At 32.7% G+C, this 26,349-nt stretch overlaps 1 protein-coding gene across 1 annotated transcript; it reads right to left on the bottom strand.

Moving 5' to 3' along the window:
* Positions 1-4,619: 4,619 nt before the first annotated feature.
* On the bottom strand, positions 4,620-14,086 carry LOC131850816 (uncharacterized). Its single transcript, XM_059201181.1, has 8 exons — positions 14,004-14,086; positions 11,543-12,062; positions 10,006-10,114; positions 9,161-9,243; positions 8,034-8,170; positions 7,402-7,582; positions 6,530-6,681; positions 4,620-4,741 (listed from the first exon to the last, which is right to left on the bottom strand). Exons 1-8 carry the CDS (start codon positions 14,062-14,064, stop codon positions 4,620-4,622), a joined length of 1,365 nt encoding a protein of 454 aa, XP_059057164.1. The 5' UTR covers positions 14,065-14,086.
* Positions 14,087-26,349: the final 12,263 nt, after the last annotated feature.

Raw genomic sequence — 26,349 nt, 5'->3', positions numbered from 1 at the left:
ATTGACTGACAAAGTTTTTTCTGTAACGGACATATTTGAACTCACAATCTCTTAAGTTTATTTCAGGGTAGTGAACCATCTATTAACATCGCTAAGTAGAAACATAAGTGCTGCTTATTCTGAATATCATGTTAAACCGTCATACAACACCATATCGGAGATCCATAAACCTAAAAAATAACGAGGCACCCACGATATCTCAAATACGTACATATATAACTTTAGTATTCGCTACATCGGTTCCCTGAAAACAGATACTATTCGATATTGCGAGTTTTTCCTTAGAGAATTGGAGAAATTTTCGTACCCGTTTCCTCTATCCCACCTACGCATAATTTCGACATAATAATATTTATATGAATAATTTTGATGTAATATGTATTATCTAAATGAGATGTACAAGCTCTACCTTACTAAAATATACACAACAAACAAATAAAGATATATCGAGGTATATTTTAGCTGCCGCAGCATGCTTTCTATGTTGTGTTTCACATGTAGGATGACATATTTCCAAATTTTCAGAATTGCTCCGGATTAGCAATGCATGAGTAGTATCACAACCGTCACATGATAACGTGATGTCAGTATGCTGTTCATGTATGTAGATTACCAGTTATTATTCAGTGTTACATGGACTTATTTTCCATTTTAATTTTATATAATAGAAAGAGACGAACTTCTTTCCTTTCCGTGGATTTACCGTGCGGGTGCTAGATCCCGCATCGTATGGCAGAGAGGGAAACGCCGAGTAGTTTTTGGGTTTTGTGATTCGGGTGTAGGTTTAAGAGGTCCCTTTGCAGACGGATTTTGAACCTCAACACTCACTTGCATCGCTTGTATTTCCCTCCATGACCAGTCAAATCTGGTTGCTATCTGATTTGCCTATTAGTGCAGCATAAGATACATGATCTAGTACACTGCTTATCCAGTCATATTCTAGACAGTCCAAAGCCCTTTAGAAGATTGTAGAGAGATTTTGCTGGTAAATCACTCGCTCTTACTTCTACCGAATATAAATTAACCACTTAGCCATGTTTCGTTAATTCCTTTACTCCAATTTTTTTTTTTATTGCATGGTCTTCATGTATGTTTGTTTTTAATGGTAAACTAATATATCTAAAGACTATGTGAAACAAACATAAAATATCAGATTTTTACTTTATCAAACAATTATAATATATAAACGTTTTAGAATAAATATCTACGTTCTATGACCACGCCTTAAAATGTATGCGCTTAATTTGCTAACGATGTTCCAATTCGAATATAGGTGGATCCAATGACAATCCTAGGATATTGGGATTGTGTAATGGATTGGTACAATCTTGTATCCCCAAATCTGTGGGTATGTTAATAGATGTAAATATCTAAAATAATTCAACGAAATTACACGAGGATTGCGGTCCCTCGTACACTGGGGGACTACGGTAACCGACTATCGAATAACATTTAATACTTACGTCTATTTACCGTAGTCCCCTCATAAATATGGAAATCCAAACGATTCCGTCTATTATTCTACCATTCTAGTGTGAAATTACCTAAATTTATCTTAAAATATGTTTTATGAATAGATTAATACTTATATGTCTATTGAATAACGCGTAGTATATTGTTATAAATACTCTAGGACATATAACATACAACGTGGTTTATTAGACAACCAATACACTAAAATTAACCATAATTACACCTATATGTTGTATTACCCTGTATAATCTCTTAATTGTCCCATAAGTTTTTTGAACTGAAAAAGAAAAACTATGTACAGTTTGATTTTTTATTGCGTAGTAATAGTACATAAAAGGGGCATTCTTTTTTAAAAATATTTTTTTCCAAAGACATTTGCAAAACCGTTGGTGCTTCCCCCGCATCATACGTGCCAATCCTGCGCGCCATTTGCCTTTTATTCGAAACTAGCTTTCGCCCGCGGCTTCGCTCGCGTTAATTTCCCCTTAGGGGTGGAATTTATCAAAATCCTTTTTATGAAGATGCCTACGTCATAGTAGCTTTATGCATGCAAAATCTCAGCCCAATTGGTTTAAAATTGGCAAATTTTCTTAGCGTATGTCTACGTCATAACATCTACCTGCATTCCAAATTTCAGTCCGATCCGTTCGGTGGTTTGGGCTATGCATTGATAGATCACTATGTCAGTCACGTTTGAGTTACATATATATATTTAGATTTCAATTTCAAGAGACTTATGAGAAAGCCTGTGTTAAAAAAAACCTCAAGAAAAACTTGTATACATTGGATAGATAACGAAAAATAAAATAAGTAATAAATATTGACGTCGTCAGATGATACGTTACTGTATTTCATCATCATCTGCTTCTTCCTTATCCCATTTATTTGGGGTCGGCGTAATATGTTTTATTTGGATACTGGATTTATTACTGAATGGAAAATAAATCATTTATTCAATTAAATTTACATTGAAGCACTTCTGAATAGTAATCTCAAGAAGAATGAGCAAGAAACGTGCGTGTTGCTCTCACACTCAACAGGAATAATAATTCATCTATCTGTGAAAGATTTTTGGTAGGTAAAGTAGAAGATGTTAATATAGACGTAGCCTTAAAAAGAAATCAGCGTATATGAAGTGTACAATTACTTAGTACTATACTCCAATATGCCAATATAAAAACCACTACCATTTGATTTTTACATAATTATTGTATTTTATTAAATTTTAGTACATATTTAACATTGATGAAGAAAAATCAGATTACAAGCAAAAACTAACATAAGCACAATTAAAAATTATACCTAAATCAGTTTCAACATCCCATCTAATTATCGAGCAAAAATTAATTTACAGAGTAATAATATTTATTTAATAAGAACCTAAAAAGAATTTTGAAGTAAGTTATAATTTTTCAAGTCTTCAGGGAGATGATTGTAAAGAAACAAACTTAATTATATTAAGAAACCATTATAGTGACAAAGTTGCTATTAATAGTTTTAGTAGTCAAATTACACAAATTGTCAAATTTAACAATAGCGGCAACTTCAAGAGCCAATTGTACGCTATTCCTTTGTGTATTGCGCGTGGTTTCAATAATAATTTTCAGTTCGTAAATTGATTGTTACATAAATTATGAGACAGAGGTCTGTTTTCTAAATATTTTTGGGGTAATCTGAATACGCTGATGGCAAGTACCGATGGGGATGTAAACTTTTTATTTTATTGTTAAAAATAATATTAGATGCTGCTATGAAACTTGGTTTTTTATAATTAATAATTCAAGGAAATATCTAAAGCCGTCGATGACAGGGCAGGCGTCGCAATTCATGGCTAAAGAATTTAAGATCACCAGGATCATCGCCATCCTCCAGTAGGAGATGGCACATAAAGAAGGAGATGAAACTATAATTACTGGGTAAATCAAATACGCTATTTATAAAATTAATTCTGGTCGGGCCTGAATTCGATTGCCTCTGTTTGTAACCTGTCACGCGACCAGGGAGGGGTAAAAAGGGGATAGCTCAGTTACGAGGATGAGGTTAAGTAGGGACGTAACAAGAGCGTGCATTGGAAAGGTAGAAAGAAAGAAGCACTCAGAGTTAATGGCTGGGGCGATCTCTTGAAGGCTTAATCAGACCGGGGTACAGAAGCTCATTTTCAAATCTTGACTCCACTTTTTAACTGTATAACACTCATCAGTTGACAGCAATATGGTTTTGACTACCTAAAGGTTAGCCCTGCACAAACTGTTATTAATAATTTAATTTTAGTACAATTTGATCACAGTTGAATCACTTTGCCGCCATTAACGCATTACGATTACGACACGCTGTTGTTTTTTTTTTGTCTTGACAGACTTGATTTTTTTTATTAAGGGGTGTGCTAAAGAGTGCTAAAGAGACCTGCAGCACTGCAAACTGCATAGATTTATTGTGCTCGGCCTTTATTAGACTTTCACTGCTAGGCCCGTCAGGGAGAATAACTGAAGGATATTCTTAGCAGCGATGGTTTTTGTATTCTCAGGAGGATAATTTGTTCATTTTTACATAGTACTGTACTATAAGATCCTAAGTCCTAATGTTTATTAGGTATTAGGTTATTATTATTAAATTACGAACCAGGACAATTCTCACAGCGCCATTTGATTCCTAAAAGCATAGTTTGTAGTACGAATATTTAATAACTATTAGAGAAATATTCTTTATTTCTTAAATTGCTCTTGAAAACACATTTAAACGAAGCTGTCAGTCATTGACTAGTATTATCAGGATCGCCTATAAAATATTACTACACACTAAAATTTAGGTGAAAGTAAATTTTAGTGTGCAATAACATTTTATTTCGTACGGCGGGCTTCTATTTACAACTAATAAAGTACGCGTTATGCTTAAAACATCTTGGTTGTTATTTAGTATCTACAATACAGTATATTACTGTATTACCTAAAGTGCTAAAGTACAGTATGACCTCGGTAGACTAGCGATTTAGCTGAAAGCCTTACTTTCAATAATAGAGTATTCTTTATGTATATTAGTGAAAGTTGTAATACGAAAATTCCATCTAGTGGTCTGTCAGCTTATTTGCCAATTACGTCATTTGAAACTAAAAATTAAAATAAAATCCAATTCATTTAAATATGAACAATTTATTGATTAATAAATTGAATGGTACAGTGTAAAACAGCGCACAGCGCCGGAATGATGGCGAGGTACATATGCACAGACATTGTTTGTGAGCCTCCCTGGTGTAGTTCCGCCAGACTCTCGCCTGTAACAAAATTTATAAATATATATATATTTTAAAATCAAAATATCCACGATACAGGCATATAGAATCATAGTTACTGAAGTTATCCGAAAAAAGTTATTCTTTTTAATGGATAATAACGAATGGTGCACACGCCTGCGATAACGCCTTAAGAGGACGAGGTACCAGTGGAGGATGATAAAATGAGCATGAGGTTATATTAGTCGGTTAGTTAGGACATTGTGGCTTTATTAGAAATTTATCACCATGGTTTCCAGGTGAAACCGCATAGAAGACGACATGACATTTATTTACTCTGTATTTCAACCGGACTAAATTATTAAGAACAATAGGAGAAATAAAATCAAAAGCCATACTAATATGAATGCAAAAGTATTTCTATCTGTCTATTGTCTTTTTACGACTAAACGGCTAACGGATCTTAATTAAACTTGACATCATGAAAATGGAAATTTAAGTTATACCTTATATATTATTTCTATAGAGTATTTAAAATTATATACGGTCTGACTGTACCATCTTTATTATAACTTACTTCATGTTAACTTCCCTTAAGTTATTTATATGTATTAAGTAGGTAATCAATTATGGATTCTGTGGGCTAATTATTCGAAAATGAGTTCTATTTATCCGCGTTGTAGAGACTAAATTAATTTATCGATTTAAAAATTAATAATTTATAATGAAACAAGATTGAAATACTGATAAGTATTTATAAAAGTTTGAATACCCCGTATAAAGTTTACTAGGTAACGAAGTAAAAGTAGTACCTACTTGATTTTTACTAAAAATTTATTAGCTTTTCTGCAAATCAAACCTATTACTGAACAACCATTGAAACTGGGATGCAAATATATACCCTAGGTGTAAGTGTCGCTTATTGTAAATAGGTACCCACACGAATTTCTTGATTTAAGTTTTGCATTAATACATACGCTTAAAAAGCAGAAAGAGTTTTTTAAGAAAGACAAAATCTTTATCCTACGATCCACATAAAGCCAAAGCAGACTTATGGAAGTTAAATCATCTTACTCTGTTAGACTTTATTGAACCAACCGAACACCCGCCCCTAAGTAGCGACCTGCAAAGGCCCATTTGGAAATCGCTTAACAGACTGCGAACCCAGATGGGCCGCTGCAGGTACAACTTGGTAAAATGGGGTATCGCTTCAAGGGAGGCTCGTGACTGCGGAGCGCCATCCCAGACTATAGCCCATCTATTGGCCTGTCCTTTGTGCTCAACATCTTGCACAAAGATCTAAAAAATGCGACAGAATGCGCAAAAGTCGTCGCAACATTCTGAGGAAATTATATTTAGTTGCCATTGAAATGAAAGAAGAAAAAGAATGAATATATCCAATTTCTTGTCCTATATTAAATATTGAGGGTTTATACCGGAGAATATACCACCCCCATCGGTGCAAACACTTATCGACACCTTAAAATAAGACATAAATTAAGGACTGCCCATTAGTTACCTTTATCTTTTTGTACAATATATCCTTAGCTAGGAAAGGCACAGAGTCTCATCTTATATAGCCATTGTATTCGGTGATATAACTGGTTATATATTGTATTGAGTTAGGCCTTATTCTGCGAAAATTCATTCCAATACTTACTGGACTTGGTTTTGTGTAAATTGTTTTGGTCACACACATGCATACGTCACAAAGTATGTATGTGAGCAAAAAGAATTACGGAACCCTGACCACCGCTATTAGGAGCATTACCTGACCTTCCCTATTAGTGATAACATGAAATAATATAAATTTATTAAATAACTAGTTACCTTTAATCACGTGTAAGACGACGTGCGCAGGCGGCGGGGATGGTGGCGGTGCGCGCGCAACACTGCACGTATATCTCCCTGCATCGTCATTACGCACGCGCGCAACTCGCAGTACCGAATTGGCGCCATTTGCGCCGAACTCCGTACGAACACTATACATGACAAACATTTTAATGTAATATGCATTTTCATTGGCCATCTTAATATACAATATGGTATGTTTTTAAAATATAGATAGATACACAAACATTTTTGGGTGGGTCACTTTAAGTAGTGTATTGTTAGAAAACAAGGAACAACTATTTAATATTTTTATTTTTTATCGTAAAAAATTGTTATTATTGAATAAATTGGTCAATTTGATTAATAAAATTTAGTATGCTTATCAATATATATATTAGGAATCATCCTTAAGTTATATCACACGTTAAGGGGTGGAAGGAAAATCGATAAAGTGTGACAAAGTGTGACGCTGTGTGACAAGGGGTGGGATGGGTCCTTTTGTCCATTTGTCACATTTCTGATTGAAACAGGTATTAAATACAAAATTTTAAGTATTATTTCAAACTTTAATATTGAAACATCACACTAGAAAGGGTGGTGTTTTATAAATGTTGACAAGGATGGGGGTGGGTTCTCAAAGTCTATATTTTTTTTTTATGCTGTGTGGCAAGCAAGCATGCAGTCAAACCTGTGGTTAACGGTACCGACCGTACAACACACTTAAAGAACGAAACATTATAGTCGAAATATGATGTATTATTGCAATCATAACACCATGCAGGCAAAAGATATGACAGTAAAATGTCCATGTAAAATCCACGATTTGGCAGTCTCTATGTGACCTTATCCTGTTTATTACAAATATTTACCTAATGCCTCCCCTCGTAGTATCGTCATTCAGCAACGCTTCTCTGCGATACCACAGAAGCGATGGGCCGCCTTCCATACGTAGTCCTCTGACTTCACAGCGAAGCGCCACAGTGCTTCCAACTTCGCAAACTTGCTCAGACACTTCTGCTCCGGCGCCGTCGACCACACGCACTGACACTTCTGATAAAAATGTAAGTATTTAAATGGTGAAGAATTTGAGTGACTTTGTTGATAATATTGTAAATGATTAACTTTTTTCTTTCTTACTGCCTAAACAAGATTTTGACTGATTTGACTAACCTATAATTTGTTTTTTTGATGGAATAATTCTTTTAACTCTACATATCTACTAGCTTTATATAAAGCTTGTGCTTTATTATGTTATCAGTTTTAGATGAAATATTATTTCTTTCCTAAGAATCGTCATATGTAGTAGTAAACTTCGTATATGAAACGTTCATACAATATATTCTTCAGTTCTATTTCTTTTATGCAACATATATATTAAATTGAGAAACAATAGACATTCCTTTCTTTGTTTATTTGTCAAGCAATAAAATGAAATAGCTCTCTTTCAATTTCTCTAACATTCTGAGTATATTTCATAAACGTTTTTGATACTCGTACATACCAGGTACAAGTAGAGTAACCCTTGCAGTGCGGGGCGGATGGGCAGACAGTTGGCAGTCGTAATGAGCTGCATCAGTAGGCCTGACCTCTTTAATCTCTAATCTCCATATATCTGGTGGAATAAAACGGGCGGAGTACCTGCAAATGTAATAATTGATAATTCAAATTGAATGGAAAAGTTTAACTACTTCGTAATTAATTAACCACGTAATAGATACTAAAACATTTACATTTACAGGAATAGTATTAATAGGTTTGAAGAAAGATTTGTATTATGACGATATATAGTATTTTTATTTTTAATTGATTATATTTAATTGAAAATAATATATTTAAAATGATATAGTTATATTTATGATTATAGTAATTAACATATATAATTCACACTATATCAGTGTGAATTATATATGTTTAACATATTAAAGTATTTTTGTTTCAAATATTAGGAGTTCCACAGGGCTCTAATCTAATTCTTTTGTTATCTTTATCTTTTCTAAAGACAATTATATTTAATATTGTTATTAATTTTGGATTAGACTCTGAGTAATGGTAAATTCGGACTGGTTTGTATTTTAAAATGCACGTACATTTACATGTATAGTAGTAAGAGTCTCTTCGAAGTTAATTTTCCAATTGACTTCGTTTCGAGTATATTTATGTCAACTTCCGTATCGATAGGAATATTGAGCATCGATATAAATACGAAAATCAAGTCGATACCAACTTGTTTTCTCACATCGATACAAACTAACAAGTTCCGGTTTATGCAATCATGTAGATTGCATAAACCGGAACTTGTTAGTTTTCGTAGAAATTTTGAAATCAAATGTCATATCAAACTAAAATTATAACACATGATGATAGCTCCTAGAACGAGACTATATATATGTACATGAACAGCAGTATGGGCAACATGTTATCATTTCGTATTCATAATACGAGTGGTATTATGTATGCGAAATGATAACATTTCGTTGCCATTCCAGAAGAACTAAGATTTCATCCTTTTATCCAGTTAAATTCACTGCCTAATCGCATCTTTCAAACACAACTTAAAAAGCAAGCTGTTTGACTACTGTAATGTAAGACTGAGGCACGTAACAAAAGAAAAGAAAGAAATATATGTACCGGTCGTCAGCTGTATACTGCTGAGTGCCGGTGGTTAAAAGATCCATCGGCTCCTCGTCGTTTTTCCGCCGCACCCATGATACCTTTTTAAAAAAAGTAAATGAAATTATTTACCATTACATGAATTTAATTATATAATAATTGTAATACACTGAAAGCTGTCTTTGTTATGAGCATGATATGATGTCCCGCGTGCCGACAATGTCCGAATGACAGGTAGTGATAATGGCGCATGGTGTACTACTAATGCATCGATCTATGTATTCTAGTACAGATTCAAGATCATTCGAGCATGTTCAATACTTTAGATTTATTTTACTTCCATCTTTACCACTTTATAACTACATTAGGTCGTTCATGTTTTTGTTACGATTTCAATTAACAATTGCTTTGCAAATACTCGTTAAGTAACTTATCCACTACAGTTCAACTTAAGTTTTCAACATTTACAACTATATCTATTATGTAAACAATATCATTATCAAGTTTAGTTAGTTATTCGATACTATAGAGACTTGAGTGTCTATTTGTTTATTTCCATTAATTAAAATCGAAGAGTTCATTAGCCGACACTATAAAAAAAATGTTTGAGTGTCAGTTTATATTTCTGTCTGATTCTGCGGTGAAGCAAACACCGGTATCAAATCAGAAATTTATCCGAGATACGGCCACAGGTTTGTCCCTTGCCACGTTGAAATCTACCCAGCGAAATGTAGGCACGTTGAGTATGGCATTCTCCACAACATCGACTATGCTTATGACCAGTCCATCTAGAGTAATAGTCGTAACGGTTTTAAAGAAACCAATGCTAAGCAATTTGTAATACAATGAAACATACTTATTACCAGTTTATCGTGGAGTGCGTCAACTTTGCAATCGAGGTGTGCCGTGGACCCAACCAAGGCTTCTATTTCTGGAGCAGCGGCTGCGTATATACTGTTACCATTTCCAGCCCTAAATAAATATTAGTCAAACTTTAGTTTATGGTAGTTTTGAATTCAGTTGAATAAATTACTAAGGGTGATGATTACACTTTGTTTCTGTTATACTGACTCTACGCCCTTTCAGGGCCGCAATCGTATTTTTAGTTGAGTTGAGTTGAAACACAAATAATTCAAATTATGATGAGTTTTTTTATACGAATGGAATGGCAAATCTGACTCCAAGATTCCTTTCCGTAGGACCAAGATGTCTGTATTTTTCCAGCAATTTCAACGCATCTTGTAATTTTACTACCTTGTCTCACCCTTAAATGGAAACGTACGGTTGAATTAGTGGTGCCAGACATTTATTGAAGTAGTACTCGAGATTAAATTCTGATGAAACAATACAAAAATAAATAAACAAATAAAAATATATAAAGTAAAATAAATAATAAAAGTATTATGTATCCCTCGTAATTAAATAAAGTAAATGGTACATTCAGCTTCAATATTGTCAATATTGAAGCTAAATGTACTGTTTACATTTTATAATTAACAACTTGTATTGTATTCAGACAAATTTGTGTTTTTAATCACATCTCTTTTATCGTTCATGAATAAAAATAACGTGAAACAACATTTTATTTGTGGCAGAACAAAGTCTTGTATTCGTACAATCTAATAAATATGCAGCAATGTTGCAAAATATGGGACGAACGCACTGGGAAATAACTATGCATCGTAAAGACTATCTAGACTACAAATTCAAGACTTTGTTCGGATCAATTTATGGTTCTTTAGATTTCAAGATAGCAAGAGTTTGAATTTACGGTCTGAAAGTGGTCCGTTAAAAATTTTAGCTTTCGATTATGTATTTTGTTCTATCCAAATTCAACATTAATTTTATTATTTGTTATCATGTAGATTATATTCTTAAATAGATTTGTAGGTATAAAATCATGTGAACTAAAGAAATCATACCTCATATTTGCAATTATGACAAATTTAAAGTACCTAATAAATATACCTAATAAAAAAATATATAATTTACTTCTTAGTGTCTAATAAATAAGACCTTTCATTTTTTAATAAATAAAAAGTTAGAATTAAAAAAGATGTACATTTTTAAAACTTTACATTTAGATATTACTAATCTTATTGGGTGATTAAGATTTAAAATAAAGTTAGTGAGTAATGTTAGTTTAATGTTATTTTTAAACTTTCGTGTTTTTTTTTATATTTTACAAATTACTAGGTTGCACTAGCTGAGCAGTTAGCTTGTCACCACGGCTAGTGCAACCTACTCAAAACGTCAAGAAAGGTAAATAAAATAAAATAATTCATGTTAAAACCCGTTTATTATATATATTGTCTGAACACTCTAATTATATTTTACTGTAGATACTGTAAAACTATTCAATTACTATTTCATTGTTTAATTAAGCAAATAGTTACTCACTTATGATTTCTGTGCTGATGTGTGTTAGAGTACGTGTCAAATATATAATTCAATAGCGGCGCACTCGATCCAGTCTCTCCAGGCTTGCGTCTCTTCTCAGAAAACGGTGCTAAACTTGGCACTGTTACAGTTGAAACTAACCTAACGTCACTCACAGTGACCTCATCTGTCCGTATAACGTTCACAACCCGCCTATTCCTATTTCTCTTTTGTTTTAACCTTATTTCTTTTACTACTACATTAGCACCCTCGTCTGATACACTTACATTATTTGTTTTATCAATGATACCAATATTATGGCAACATTCCATATTCTTATCAGTAGCTGTAGTGCTTATTTCGGAGTTTAAATTATGTATGAGATTAAGACTAGAGTTATTAATATTGTTGATAGTTTGATTATGTAAGTTCGGGTTCACGTAGAGTATTTGATAGATTCTATTTACAGTCGGTTGTGTTCTAATTTCTTGATTTTCCTCAGTTTCATTTAATATTTTTGAATTTATGTCGGCGTCAGTTCCTGGAAAAGAAAACGAAGCATTTTAGGCGTATATCTAATCAGAGCCGCAGCTTATTACAAATAAGCTGTGGCGTTGAATGTTACTATAGATAAAACAAATATTATCGAGGTATGGAGAAATCGATAGTCTTCTATTCAAATTGACTTTGGTCTCAGCAGTATCTGAGTTTCAGTATAAAAATATTCTATATCAATTCATTTTAAATTAACATACAATTTACAATATTTTCTGTAGACAATAGAGTACCAATTTTTATTCAAATCTTTTTAATTGTTCGTTTACGAGGATAACAACACCAAAATCCAATTATTAGATACAAACTTCGACAAAACATTTTATATCCGGAATCCCAAAATTTACATAACGCTAATTGAAATAATAAAAGTAAATTGTACATTGATTATAAAAACAGAGTTCATTTTAATAAAAGAATAACTGTAAGTCATCATCATTTCATCGGTATTTATCCATTGTTGGACATAGGCTTTTTCCAATGCCAACACGTGTGTGATTTTCCGCCTTCCGTATTCACACACTTAAATTTTTAATTATAATTGAACAACAAAAGAGAACAACAAAAATTTGATTAATAACAAAACGGAATACGAATAATAAACGAATAACGGCTAAATGTGTAATTAGTTTCTTGAAGTCAAGAAAATTTTAGAATATATGCTATGTAGTATTTCATTTTCGTAATAGAAAACTCAAATCTGAGCCAAAGAACGAATCGTAAATTTTCTGTGGACATAGCTTCTGCCACGCTCTATTAAAAATATCTCGTAGAATTAAAATATAATAAGTACACTTAAGGAATACCGGCGCCCTTCAGATCTTGCAATTTAATTTCTGAGTAGCGCGTTTGTGCTAATAGGAAAATATTTTTAAATGGCCCCCACCGTTTACAAAACCGTTTGCGCGAAGCCGTTTCTTTGGAAATAGAACTCAGAACAAACAGTTTCAAGGGACAAGGATAAATATTTCAGCTGAGAATAATAGATTTCGAGGAATTCTCCGCGATGACAATTTGAGCCTTTCCCAATAAATGTCTTCTTGATAACAAAACAGATGTATTTAATAATGACGTTTTTATAAAAAAAAAAGTTTTATTGAAAATAGATACAAATATGATAGCAAATACATTAAGTGACTGAATTATGTTAGTAATTTTAATGAGCCTACATATTTTTGTAAGTCTATCTGAGGTAAACATTTGAGTCTCAAAAGATTCTATATTTACACTACTATCTCGGACTTCTTTTCCTTAATTTTTTCCTCGTAATAATAATATAATACTCTTAAAAACGTCCGCAATGTGAAAGTATTCAGTGCGTATAGGCTTTATCTAATGGTATATGAAAAATAGAAAGAATATTTATTAACAAATTTACTTATAAGTTACAATTAGATTTTCTAATATAGGTTGTAAGGTGCTTAGTTTAGTCTTCTAAATGGGCTGTAGTATATAATATGTACTCTAGTGATACAGTTATACGAAACACTATATTATGTCAAGGTCCTAATATTAATGACTAGTTGCCCGCCCCGACTTCGCCCATGTTCTAATAACTGGGAGAGTGTGAGTTTTTTTTAAATTATTGAAATTGCAAACAAGCTGATGGCTAACCTGATAAGGTGGAAAGTAAGGTATAAAGATGTCATGCCTCTTATCCTGTAATTTTACTACTTAATTTTACCTCATTACCAAAACACAGCTTATAAAATAAGCTGCTTGACAGTTGAAACAAGTGATACTGAGATTCTTATACTTCTGTATAGAATACTTTTTATAAACTGTACTTCATCTGATATTCTATTTATTATGGTATAATATACATACTACTTATATACATTTGTAATAGATTTTTTTTAAACCGGTAACGATTTTTGGATATAGATATGCTGTAATTCACAGCAGGTATAAAAACAAACAATATTACCTCGACAAGGCAGAGCAGAAAGCGCGGCGAGCAGAAGCGCCGCGGTGGCCGGCGCACACATTGTTCTACATCATATCGAAACCTGTAACAAAATGAATTTTTATATTACATTAAAAAAAAATTGTTTTTTCAACGATGTCAGCGGCATGAAAACGTTATTTCCCGAGAGAATTACCAAAAACACTCTTATAATGGTAATCTACGAGTATAGGTTATTTTTGCTACGATTTTTACTGAAATATATTGTAGCTGTATTAAATAAAAATACTTAAAAATAAAACTTTAATAAAGGTTCTTTTTTAAATATTTTTATTTAATAATTTGACTACTGCTTATGTAAACAATTAGTTATATTTCTTCAGTATATACTGAAGTCGCTTCCGCTCTCTATTCGCTTACATCTTTTAAACTAGGCAACAGATTTTACTGCAGTTTTTAGCAATACATGGAGTGATTAGAGAGTAATGTTAATATGTATAATACATGTACACCCGTGCAGAACCAGGGCGACTAGCTAGTTAAATACAATGGATACTACCTGAAAGGTAATTTTTGGTTTAACATTTTAACATGTTGCCTATATATTCCAGGTCGGCTATAAGGGACTCATAATTTTTTATACAATTGAATTTCAAATTGATATAAGTACCCTTAGCAAAGATTTGTTAATAAAGCTGATTGATATCGTTTCAAAATTTCCATTTACGTCTTCATTTGAAATTAAGATCGATTGTTAGCATTTCGAAGGCGCGAAGCACTCCAAACAACCCCCTTGTGTACAGTAACATCGGTCGTGAATAAAATTATAAATTCAGCTCTCTTGAACCCCAACGTCAATATTCATCACGACTCAATTCTGTTTCACAAAAACAAGGTATAATTTACAGTGAGTGATATAGTTAAGACTGACATTTATATTCCATTAACTAATATCTTTTTTCTAACCTTTAAACTGTTATATGACATAACATATCATTTGAATTCCGAAACGAATGAACAACTCTTCGCTTGTTTACCATTTGAGTGAGACAAAAATTCCTGAAGGGATTTTTCATTCATTTTCATCATTCTTTTTATAATAGTCTCTGCAATATGATTTATAGGTTGCTCATTCTACACACTGGGAATAAAAAGAACACATTTTATTATTACTCTCACACTATATGGAATTATACAATTACTCCTGCATAATAATTCGGTAAGTATCTAAAATAAATCTTAACTGTATAAGTAGAAATTTCAAGACTATATTATCGTATTAATTTGAAACCTGTTGGCAACAAGCTGTCATCAAATTTCGGATAAAGCAACTCTTAAAATCCTCGCCGCACTGAGGCGACCTTAATATTTTATTCAAAACATAATTCTGTTTCATAAAAGTTATCCTGTATCTCGGTAACTGCGAAACTAAGCCCAAAAGACGCATTATGTACCTTATTTAATCCCATCTACTTCCAGTGCATAATGAACCTTATCTCGCCACGTGAGCCATCCAGATACGAGTTTTAAGTTTTTAAGTGGCTTTTAAGTACTCGAGAATAAATTGAATGGCAAGAAGTTGTTTGAGAAAATGCAAATAATTGGCCAGGTTGTGGATTTCGTATTTCATTTCCTCGTCAGGCAACTTAGCGCATAATTGGATCGCTTCTAGCTGTATTAAATGAATTTTCAACGTTTATCAGTACTTACTTTGAATTTACATTTGCATGTACATAAGTGTGGTCGTATATTATAATAGTTGATTTTATTTTACATGCAATTTCATCAAGGTGTGTTATGTCAATATTAAATTTCGTCAGAGTGCATTGTTATGGTGCATAAAAAGTAGTATTTGATCATCTTTCTCAATGACACCTACTACGTTCTTGTCTTTCATGTCGATTGGTCATTAAACCGCTGCGAGTAACCTCTTTTAATGTAGACTTTCCTAATTATCTTTTCGTTAGCTTTCGTCAAGTTTCTTCTTATTTAATGTTTGTATTATTTTTTTATTGACATTATATAAAAGCTTGTTTTTATTTTATTATTAATTTGTATTTTGTTAAGTAACATCACATTATCACTTTGTATTAATTAAGTATATTTAAGATTCATAACTCCACTATTACAGAATATAATGAAATAACACAGTATTTTTTATAAACCACAAAAAAATTCATACTATATAACATTTTCGGTGGTAGATACTGGGTTCGCATTGTTTGTATATATTTATTTACGTAATTTCCATGCATTTTATGTAGGTACGTATATACAAAAATAATTTAAGTACCTAAGAACGATGATGACGAATGTAGTTTTTTTTATTTTGAGTGCTCTACTGGTGTGTAAGTACATAAATCGATATAAGACGTCCACTTGAGGTACTCCGATGGGAAATAATACCGAGCAGATCATATATTTTGTTGACGTTTTATGCCTATTCGATTTGAGATTATTACAATATCTACCATCTTACGGATTTATCGTTGGAATAAAATTGTATATGGATTTACTTTATTGATGTATGTAACTGTCGAAGTATTCATGTATATTGCGTACTTTTCTATCATAGCTTTGATTTCTGTTAGGGAATATGTTCTAATAGTAACAGCATTTATTCATTTTTTTATTTATTTAAGAGTACCGTCGGTATATTCATAATAAAGCAGCCTTTTTTGCTTGATTGGGAATGTAAGTCGTTCGAAAGTCAGTACGGCATAATATGTTAATATTCACAACGTGGCTTGTGGCTTGATGTAGATTACGTCTTTATAGTACAAAATATGTATACTTGAGTGACAACTTTTGAGTGAGTTTCGAGACATGGCAGTAGGATATCAACTGAAATGTGGGCATGTCCCGTAGGTTCAACATGTCGTCTAGAATTGACTAATTCACAGACCACATGTAGGGTAGTAGTCTTTTAAGCATTTTATTATTATTTCATCAAGTTATTCAAGAGTCTGGTTTGTTTATTATTGCTATATATCATGCTTATAGGCAAGTTAGTGTATTGTGTCAAGTAAGTGTAATGCGTGTGTGTGTGTTTGTTTGCATTACTGCGTATATGATTATGAGTGTTATTTTTTTTATACTTGATGTTAAGTGATTACCCTCACCCATGAGCACCTGGGAAATCGCGAGACCAGGGGAAATGCAAGTGCGTTGCTGGTATTTAAAGAAAGAATAAGCTTCTTGAAAGTTTCAATATCGTATCGGTTCGGATATAACTATTACTATTATTATTATCATACATTATATATTGTCGAAATTCTTCGATATTATAGATAAGAGACTGATTATTATTATGATTATTACTTTTATTAAAAATAAATATTCTTATTACTCTCATAACAAATTAGGTCAATTGCTAATTTCTGTCACGTACTTGGTAAAGTAGTTACAACTGAGAAGAAAACGCAGGAAACAATTTCGAGTAGATTTCCAAGTAACTCATTTATTATACCCGCGTAATGGACCTAAATATTCTTTAATGTTATTCCCAATTCAAAGTTGTTTCAGATTAACCTCTAACTTTATTACAATCGAGATTCGCATTAGCAGAAGTCGAAATTACGTTTGCCGCACTCCTATTTGCGGCAGGAAGTCAAAGTTCGTCAATTATTCTACGAGAAAACCAAAATGTTTCATAAGATATATCGCACGATACTAACAGACGAAAATGTAGTTACATGAGATTGAATCATTATTAAGTTCCCTTTGTAATTAAGTCCATTAATTATATGCACATATAACCTGACAACGTTAAATGTAAAAAGAATATTTTGTTGTAAAAATAAAATTTAAAAATATATATTATTTTACAATGCAATGTACATGACGTCAGCTAGTTTAAAAATATAATCTATTGCTCACCTATTGCCTTCATATTCTGGTCGATATACCCACTGGAGTTCTGAAATTAGTAACTGGCCGGTTATAAAGAGACCATTCTTTTAAATAAAAAAGAAGAAAGAGCGAAAGAGAGTGAACGCCCGCCATCTTTTGTTTTTTATTAATGTCATAAGAATTAGAGATAGTGTGCTCCCCTTTTTCGACATTAAATAATTCTTTAGTAACATGCTTTATATAACAGTTCTGGTTCAAAATAACTTCTAGACAAGAAGATACCGTCTGTGTTACTGATGAATATAATTATTTTGTGTATTTTTCTACCATCTATTATACATAAATGGTTACTGTTGCCTATGGGCACTTGAAGCTACTAGGGTGTGACGTGCTCATTGCAGACCCTGAAGAAACCTCAATATGCCCTTTTTGAAAAAACTCATTCCGCCCTCTCCAGAGAAAACCTCGATAGGAAACTCAGTCCACAATCTGAGTGTTCGTGAGAGGAAATTTCTCTGAAATCGTACTGTACGTGACCATTTAGGTTCTATGAGAATTCCCTGTTGGTGGTGAGTAATGTGATGATAAAAGATGGATGTGGACTTTAAGTGACATAATCCTAGAATAGAACCCCGTGTATAAAACATACATAACAAAGCAATCAGAACTAGACAATCGTCTCTGACCAAGGTACGCGTTAACTCACATGATTTGTCATAAAAGGTGATGGTGATTTTACCTGTAATAATGCTATAAGAAGAATAAGCATTGGAGAATACCGGTGAAGAATGAAGTAAGTTAGACCATCGGTATGATTTTCCTGTATATCAGTTATTTTACAAAAGATACCCATTTTTCTTTGTCTAAATCTATGCACAAAAAACTGCGTGAAGTATGTGCTTATAAATATATAGACATTGATAAATTAAGACTCCATGAATACGAACCGACTACAAAAGTAACAATGTTAGTTTCTTTAAATAACAGGGAGTGTATGTATGTGCTACAGATCCAAGCATCTGACAGTAATCCAATTCACCCAATAAAAAAGAGTATAATCTATTAATTACGAATAAACGTGGTTTAGTAATGTATAAAAATATTGCAGAATATACATACTCAAAAAAAGAAACAGAGACCCCACTGTAGTTTAGTTTTATTAATTTCTATTATTTCGACAAAAAATATGTTTTATTTAGACAAGAGAAAGAACGGCTATATAATCACCGGCTGGTATTAAACATAAAATTTACGCTATGCTCTTAGGAGTAATTGGGCTAAGAAGCACCGTAAAAAGGCGAGGGGTGAAAGTAAAAAAATAAGTAAAGAACAGCGAAGGAGCTTCAAACGTAACATCAGTCAAGCTTACGTTGAACTACAGTGTTTTGGCGAGGCTTTTTACTATGACTTAAAAAATAGGCGTGTTTGAGAAATGAATTGATATTTCAAATTACCTATGTTATGAATACATCATATATTATTAAAATCTATTATGCATACATACGTACCTACGTACGTACATACATTAGACCTACATTTATTATAGAAAATAAATATATTTAGTAAAAATTCAGCATAACATAAATAACTCACTATTACCCACACTGCTCCGTCAAACGGATATATAATTTACTAGCTGTACCCGCGACTTCGTCTGCGTAAAATAGTGACCTTGACCAAATAATGAAAAAAATATTTAATGACCTAACCCAATAAAAGCCAAATGAAAAAGTTTCATCGTTTTAGCTTCAAAAATGGCGACACTTCCATACAATCTTTCATAACTCTTTCAACCCCTAATAACTGTCTTTATACGACACGTCGATAGCTACCTTTATACGACATGTCAATGGCTACCTTTATCTGGCACGTCAATAGCTACCTTTATCTGGCACGTCAATAGCTGTCTTTATACGACATGTCATATTCATTTATATTTAACCAACAGCCTCAAAAATCAGTTTCTAGCTTCAAAAAAGACGAATTTACATAAAAACTTTCATCCCCTAATTTATTTTACCCCCTAAGGGTATTTTTTTTAAAAACTTCGTATATTTATTTATATTTAATTAGCAGACTCACAAATAAGTTTCAAGCTTGTAGCTTCACAAATAACGATTCTTCCATACAATCTTTCATCCCCAATTTCAATCCCGTACAACCCTTTTTTTGCATTAAAAAGTAGACTATGTCCTTTCTCAGGGTCTAACCTATCTGTGTACCAAATTTCATTTAAATCAGTTCAGTAGCTTTAGCGTGAAAGCAAGACAGACAGACAGACAGAGTTACTTTCGCATTTATAATATTAGTAAGGAGTAAGGAGTAAGGAAGTAAGGATTGACAAATAGATATAGTACTATAAATAGGTTCTGTTTATAAATACAAATGTTCAATCACACGGGAATAGAAAAAGGCGATTACCGAAAGCAAAGCAAATATTAATTATTTAGGATTTGAAAAAGGTCGTAGAATTATATTCATGTACTAGCTGTTCCCGCGACTTCGTCCGAGTGGAATTTACTTTATTTTTCTAATATAAAAGTAGCCTAAGTTACTCTTTATTACGTCAGTTACCTGTCAAAAAAAGTCCCGTTAAAATCGGTCCAGCCTTTTCAGAGATTAACCGGAACAAACAGACCGACAGACAGACAGACAAAAATTGTACAAAGTGTTTTTTTTGGTGTATGTCCCGTTCATATGCATGTAGTAAAAAACGGTAATTTCAATATTACAAACAGACACTCCAATTTTATTTATGTATATGTATAGATTATTAATCTAGACACGCGGCAGCGTGTCAAGCCGAGTTTCAAGTAAACTGGCCTGCAGCACCGTGTGTATATTTACACGAACCATTTGGAGCCACTTTTGACCCCGTCATAACTCAAAAACTCTTTCACGCAAACCTGTCAAATTTGGTTCATATATTGAGACTTGCGAGATAAATATGTGTTCCAAATTTGATAAACATATCTCAAACGGTTATTTAGATATTAATGTCCAAAAATCGTCATTTTTATCACTGATCAACTATAGATCAAAATTATAACCCACTTCCAGATGACCTAGGAAGTTCAAATTTGGCATGCAGATAGGTAATTAGGTGAATATAAAGGAAAAAATCTGAAACTGGTAAATTGTTATCATTTTACTACAATTTTTCACTTTAATTGATTCTATTTCAACTTATATTGGATGAATACTAAAATTCTATGAAAACGTCGATAGCCACCAATGAACATTGATCCCTGACAAAATAGCTCATCTTGTACTGGACGGAAAGTAATATTGTATGAAAACGTCGATCATACCAATTTACGTTGACCCCTTCACATCAGTGTCGATAACTAGCAAACTTCAAATATTGCATTGAGCGGTAAACACTAGTTGCTATAATTTAGATTCTGTCTAAAATATACTCGTACTTATAACTAGGTGTATAGTCGAATTTCGTATTTATTATGTTATTAACTGAGATTTGGTATTAATTATTGTTTCAATATTTAGCGCACATCGATAGTGTAAAATCATTATTTTTATAAATAATTATTAAATAATAGGCATTCCGGTATAGGGCGCCGCGGCGGCGCCGTGTGGGAGCGGTGCGATGAAACTCAATGTTTTGTTTCTCGATATCTAACCTATAAGGTTGCGATTTATGCTACGAAATTCATAGCTTTCTTAAATTATACTTATATATTTGTGGTTATATTATTATTACATTATTTTAGTAAATACGTATGGTATAGACAATAGTTTAAACCAAAAATAAATAACAATTTTAGTATAGTTATAAGTAGGAATGTATAGTTAACTCGAGAATGAGAACTCATTGGTAACAAATTGTTTTCTTGAGAATTCAATAGATAACAGTCAATTTGTTACATAATCGTCTTTACGAACTATAACGTGTCAATACGAAGTTTCAGATATTAAATAATGTATATGTTGAAAGAGAACAATTCCGTATTTGCTTAACATATGCTATTACTATCCACAAATCACAAGGCCTTAGTTTTAGCAGTCCTCTTCTCAACATAGGCTCCTCTATATTTAATAAAGGGCAGGTTTACGTTGGACTCTCCAGAGTTAAAACCTTAGATGGAGTAGGTACGTCTTAACAATTTAGATCCAAGTCACGAGAGCTCTATTGTAGAGTACAACCATCTGTGGACGTTATACCGCCCCGATTTGCCCAAAAATTCCTGATACTGAATTGGCATTGCACTTGAACATTTAAAAGTTACAAGAAAATATAGAAAATAACACAAAAAAAAGACAATAATACCCCGTAAATATACGAAAATACAGTAATTTATCAAAAATAATTTGGTATTAATTTAGTTATAAATAAGTACCTCGTATAATTTATGTACAAAAAGTAATGATATCCCATCAAAAACATAAATGTGAAATGATAGCCGAGTTTAATATTATGATATATGCCTTGATTGTTGACTTCTACGACAAAAGAGGTGAGATCTAAATGGGTGCCAAGTTCAATGGTCTGTCCTGAAATGTATTTATAACAATATAAAATATCATTTCTTCTTATAATTGAACTTGGCACCCATTTAGATCTCACCTCTTTTGTCGTAGAAGTCAACAATCAAGGCATATATCATAATATTAAACTCGGCTATCATTTCACATTTATGTTTTTGATGGGATATATTTTACTAATTCACCACTACTCAATTTACTATGTATCTCAACTTCGCATGAATGTATAGTGTATTTCATAAAGGTCTTTGTGACTTATTTTTTTTATTGGTTGGATGGTTCACGTTCGTTAAGTAATATTTTAGAAAAATATTGCAAAACATCTTTATGTTTTGTGTGAAAATTCTAATATTTTGTGACAATATCGAATTCCGCAAACTACATTCGCTCGAGATTTCTATTTCTCTTAAATATTTCGTTAAAATTATTTTTCGCTGTAATAATACAAATTGGGTTTTACTAAAAATTATTATAGGTAGAAGAAATTTAATATTTAATCATTAGTAAGGTAAAAATAATGAAGGAACCAATAGGCATTTCGCAGGAAATGTTTGACGTGTTTTTCATACAAAAGCTGTCAAACTTTCTTTCTTCATTCATTTACGTACACATTAAAATTTCCTTTATTACATATTTATGATATTTTTTTAAGTAATTAGAATGACTAACTAGGTGTCTGCCCATCTAAGAGTGATTTTTATTATTTATGATAATGGTATGGTGCCGCCTACACTAACGGTATTTACTAGTGGACAACCAATGGACTAACTGACCTGACCTCATGTTCATCTTATCCTCAAGATGAACATGAGGTCAGGTCAGTTAGCCATGATATCTAATTCATCGAAATTGAAACCTTCAAGAAAAGGGGATTATTAATAATAAGGACTCATGACCCCATTACTAGCAATGTACCATGTCAGGTTGACCTCCACGCGGTTCCCCCTGGAAACCATTGTGATAAATTCCTGGCGAATTTGTCACGATGGGCTAACTGACCTGACCTCATGATCATCTTATCATCCTCCACTGGTGCCCCGCCAGCGTAAACCGTTAGCGCAGGCGGGTGCACTATTCTATTATCATCCACATAAAAAAAAACCTTCAAGAAAAGAGCTTATTCCTTCTTAAAAGGCCGACAACGTACTTACAATTCCCCTAGTATTGAGGGCGATCATGGGCGGCGGTAATCACTTACCATCAGGTTAGCCGCAAGCTCGTTTGTCTCCTGCGTTATAAAAAAAATCAGGAGTTTATCACGACGGTCTTCAGGAGATCAACCTGACATAATACATTGTTAGCAATGGATTCACTAGTCCACATTACTAGTAATTAAATTAAATTATTTTCCTCCCAATGGTAAGTGGTAACCATCGCCTATGCACATCAACAGAACTACGGAGTATCTTGCGGAACCCATTTCGAAGAATTGAAATGTCTTGCCTATTATCCCATATTTTCAGTTCCTTATCTCTTCGACTGATGCACATCTTACAAAGAATCTCAACTATTTGGCAGTTGAAGGACCGTGGAGACGACTTTTTACAAAGTTTAAAAACATATTAATTTAATGTATTTACGTACAGAAATATTATATGTCTGATATGGGTTGCAGATCTGCCCCCGTCTTGTCCATTGCTCTTTGTATACCTCTATCTAAATTTAATAACAATAACTAAAACATTAGAAACCAGGTTAATACAACTGTCATATTTTGATTTATGGAGTTACTAATGAGTTAGAGAAGGACGCATGTAAATGACAATTCGACATTTCAATGGATGTTATTACTAGTCTGACTTATTAGTATTTTATTTCATTGGTTTTGGGCTTCGGATTGTCAGGTGCTAAGACCTTTGACACTTCGACCTACATAACATATACATCTTGTGCCCACCCTTTTTTCAAAGTTCGCTGCTTAGGACCGTGAGGAACAAGAATTGGAGAATATTCTTAGGAGCAATGGTTTTCATCTCCTCAGGATAGAGTGTATACTTTCCAAAGGAGATATTTCATTTATGCATAAGTGGGCTACAACTACGTAGGATGTGTAGTGGCGTTTCCTCTTCTGCTTGGCAACAATAAATTTGTTAGTAACTCATAAGTAATATTAACTTGTGGTTTCATCTGTACAAACTTTCTTTCCTTATTTCACCATTTCAGATTTTATTTAGTTTTTAGTTATATTGTATACAATAAATTTTCATATCAAATATCATTATAATCCGTTGCATCGATTAGTCGTAAGGTAATAACAGACACAGACAGACACAAAATAGACAATATTTACAATGTAAGTAGTATTACTTTAATTTTTGATATCTATTAAATAAATAACCCTTGTACAATTTACACAGCGCCATCTAGTCCCATGGTAAGCAGAGCTTGTGTTATGGCACAGATACGAAAATGTTACATGTTATGGGTACTAGACAACTATTACAAATAGTTATATAAACATTTTTTAAAATACTTACGTAATATATGTATATTGAAAATATCCAGACCGATACAAACAACCATACTCATGAATACAAATGTTTGCACCGTGCCAGGAATCGAACCTGCGACCATCGGAAGTAAAGTGATGTACTAAACCGCTAGACCACCGAGGTCGTGAATTGCGCAGAGTAATAGATAACTGTGTATATACCTATAAACGACGTGTAGTAGCTACAGAAATTGCATTCTGTCTACCTGGTACGCCAGTTAATTGCAAACGGAAGGCAATTGCCTCAAGGGTTTCCTGATTGACAATGATCACGCTCGACGGCAAAACAAAGGTGTTTTCTAATTGCAACGTTAATAGAGAAATTAATGCTAATTGTATTATACTAATAGACAGAGTATTCTCTGCTAGGTATAAACAATAAAATGAAATTATTCTAATTTCGCAATGCATCTAAAACATCACATGCATCGTTCTGAGATTAAATAGGTTGGACGTAAGTGTCTTCAAATGGAGCTAAGTTATAGTACTGGCTGGTATCACGGTGGGATTGTAGTCGTAACATTTATGGTACAGAAATCCCTAAAAAAGTATGTCAGAGAGGTTAAAGAGTAATCGTCTATCGTGGTATGGGCATGTAGAACGTAGGAATGAAGATCATATCCTAAGGACGGTGTTACATATGAATGTGGATGGTTATAAGGGTAGAGGAATACCGAAAAAGAGATGGATGGACTGTGTGAAAGATGATATGGTGAGAATAACGGAATGACTGCGAACAGAGATGAATGGAAGAGAAAAACATATTACGCCGACCCCAAATAAATGGGATAAGGAAGAAGCAGATGATGAAATCCCTAAAAAAGTAAAAAGAGGGAACATGTATAAAAATACACACAAATATTAAAAATAAACATTACACAAACTTTCATGCGTTTGACATATACACAACTTAATAACGTTCATAATGAATTATTATGGTGCAATGATGACCAGTGGGCGCCCACAAATTCAAGCACTTTGTCACTATACATTAAATCTTATTTTGTTCTGTTTATGCTTTTGCTTTCTTAGTTTTGCGAGTTTTTTATGATATAGTTATATAATTCTAATTATTATCCATGACTTATTTCTCTTTTTGAGATAATTATCCATTAAGCATTTAGTATAAAAATATAATATATACATTTATTTATATATAAGCCTGATTTCATTAGATTCAAACTATAGAAGTTTGTTGCAAATATAATTATATATTCATGGTTGTTTGTGGTGGTAAAAATTCAACTTCTGGTTATTCTTTTAAAAAAGTATAATGCGAAGAAACCAATGATATTCAAACTAAAAATATAAATAATTCCAAAAAAAGTTATTTCCAATTAAATATAAGAAAACATGAATGAATTAATTCTGAAATTACTTGTAATTAATCTGCAACTCGTTGAATTTCTCGAAGTACTTCGAAAATAAACCGCGCCGTCTGGGGCGGTCTCAAATTATTTTGCCACAAACGTAAAGGGAGAGTATATATATCTTGTTAATACATAACGAGGCACCGAAAGG

Source organism: Achroia grisella, unplaced genomic scaffold (genome assembly GCF_030625045.1).
Source record: "Achroia grisella isolate CSIRO2021 unplaced genomic scaffold, CSIRO_AGI_Agris_v1 utg779, whole genome shotgun sequence".
Taxonomy (NCBI): domain Eukaryota; kingdom Metazoa; phylum Arthropoda; class Insecta; order Lepidoptera; family Pyralidae; genus Achroia; species Achroia grisella.
The sequence above is the reverse complement of the archived record's forward strand: the minus strand, read 5'-3'. Positions and strand labels throughout refer to the sequence as shown.

Coding starts and splice junctions, on each gene's coding strand:
- LOC131850816 (XM_059201181.1), bottom strand. CDS start 14,064: ATGTGTGCGCCGGCCACCGCGGCGCTTCTGCTCGCCGCGCTTTCTGCT. Junction 7,583..8,033: donor GGTTACTCTACTTGTACCTG/GTATGTACGAGT, acceptor CATTTTTATCAG/AAGTGTCAGTGCGTGTGGTC. Junction 4,742..6,529: donor CGTCTTACACGTGATTAAAG/GTAACTAGTTAT, acceptor ATTTTGTTACAG/GCGAGAGTCTGGCGGAACTA.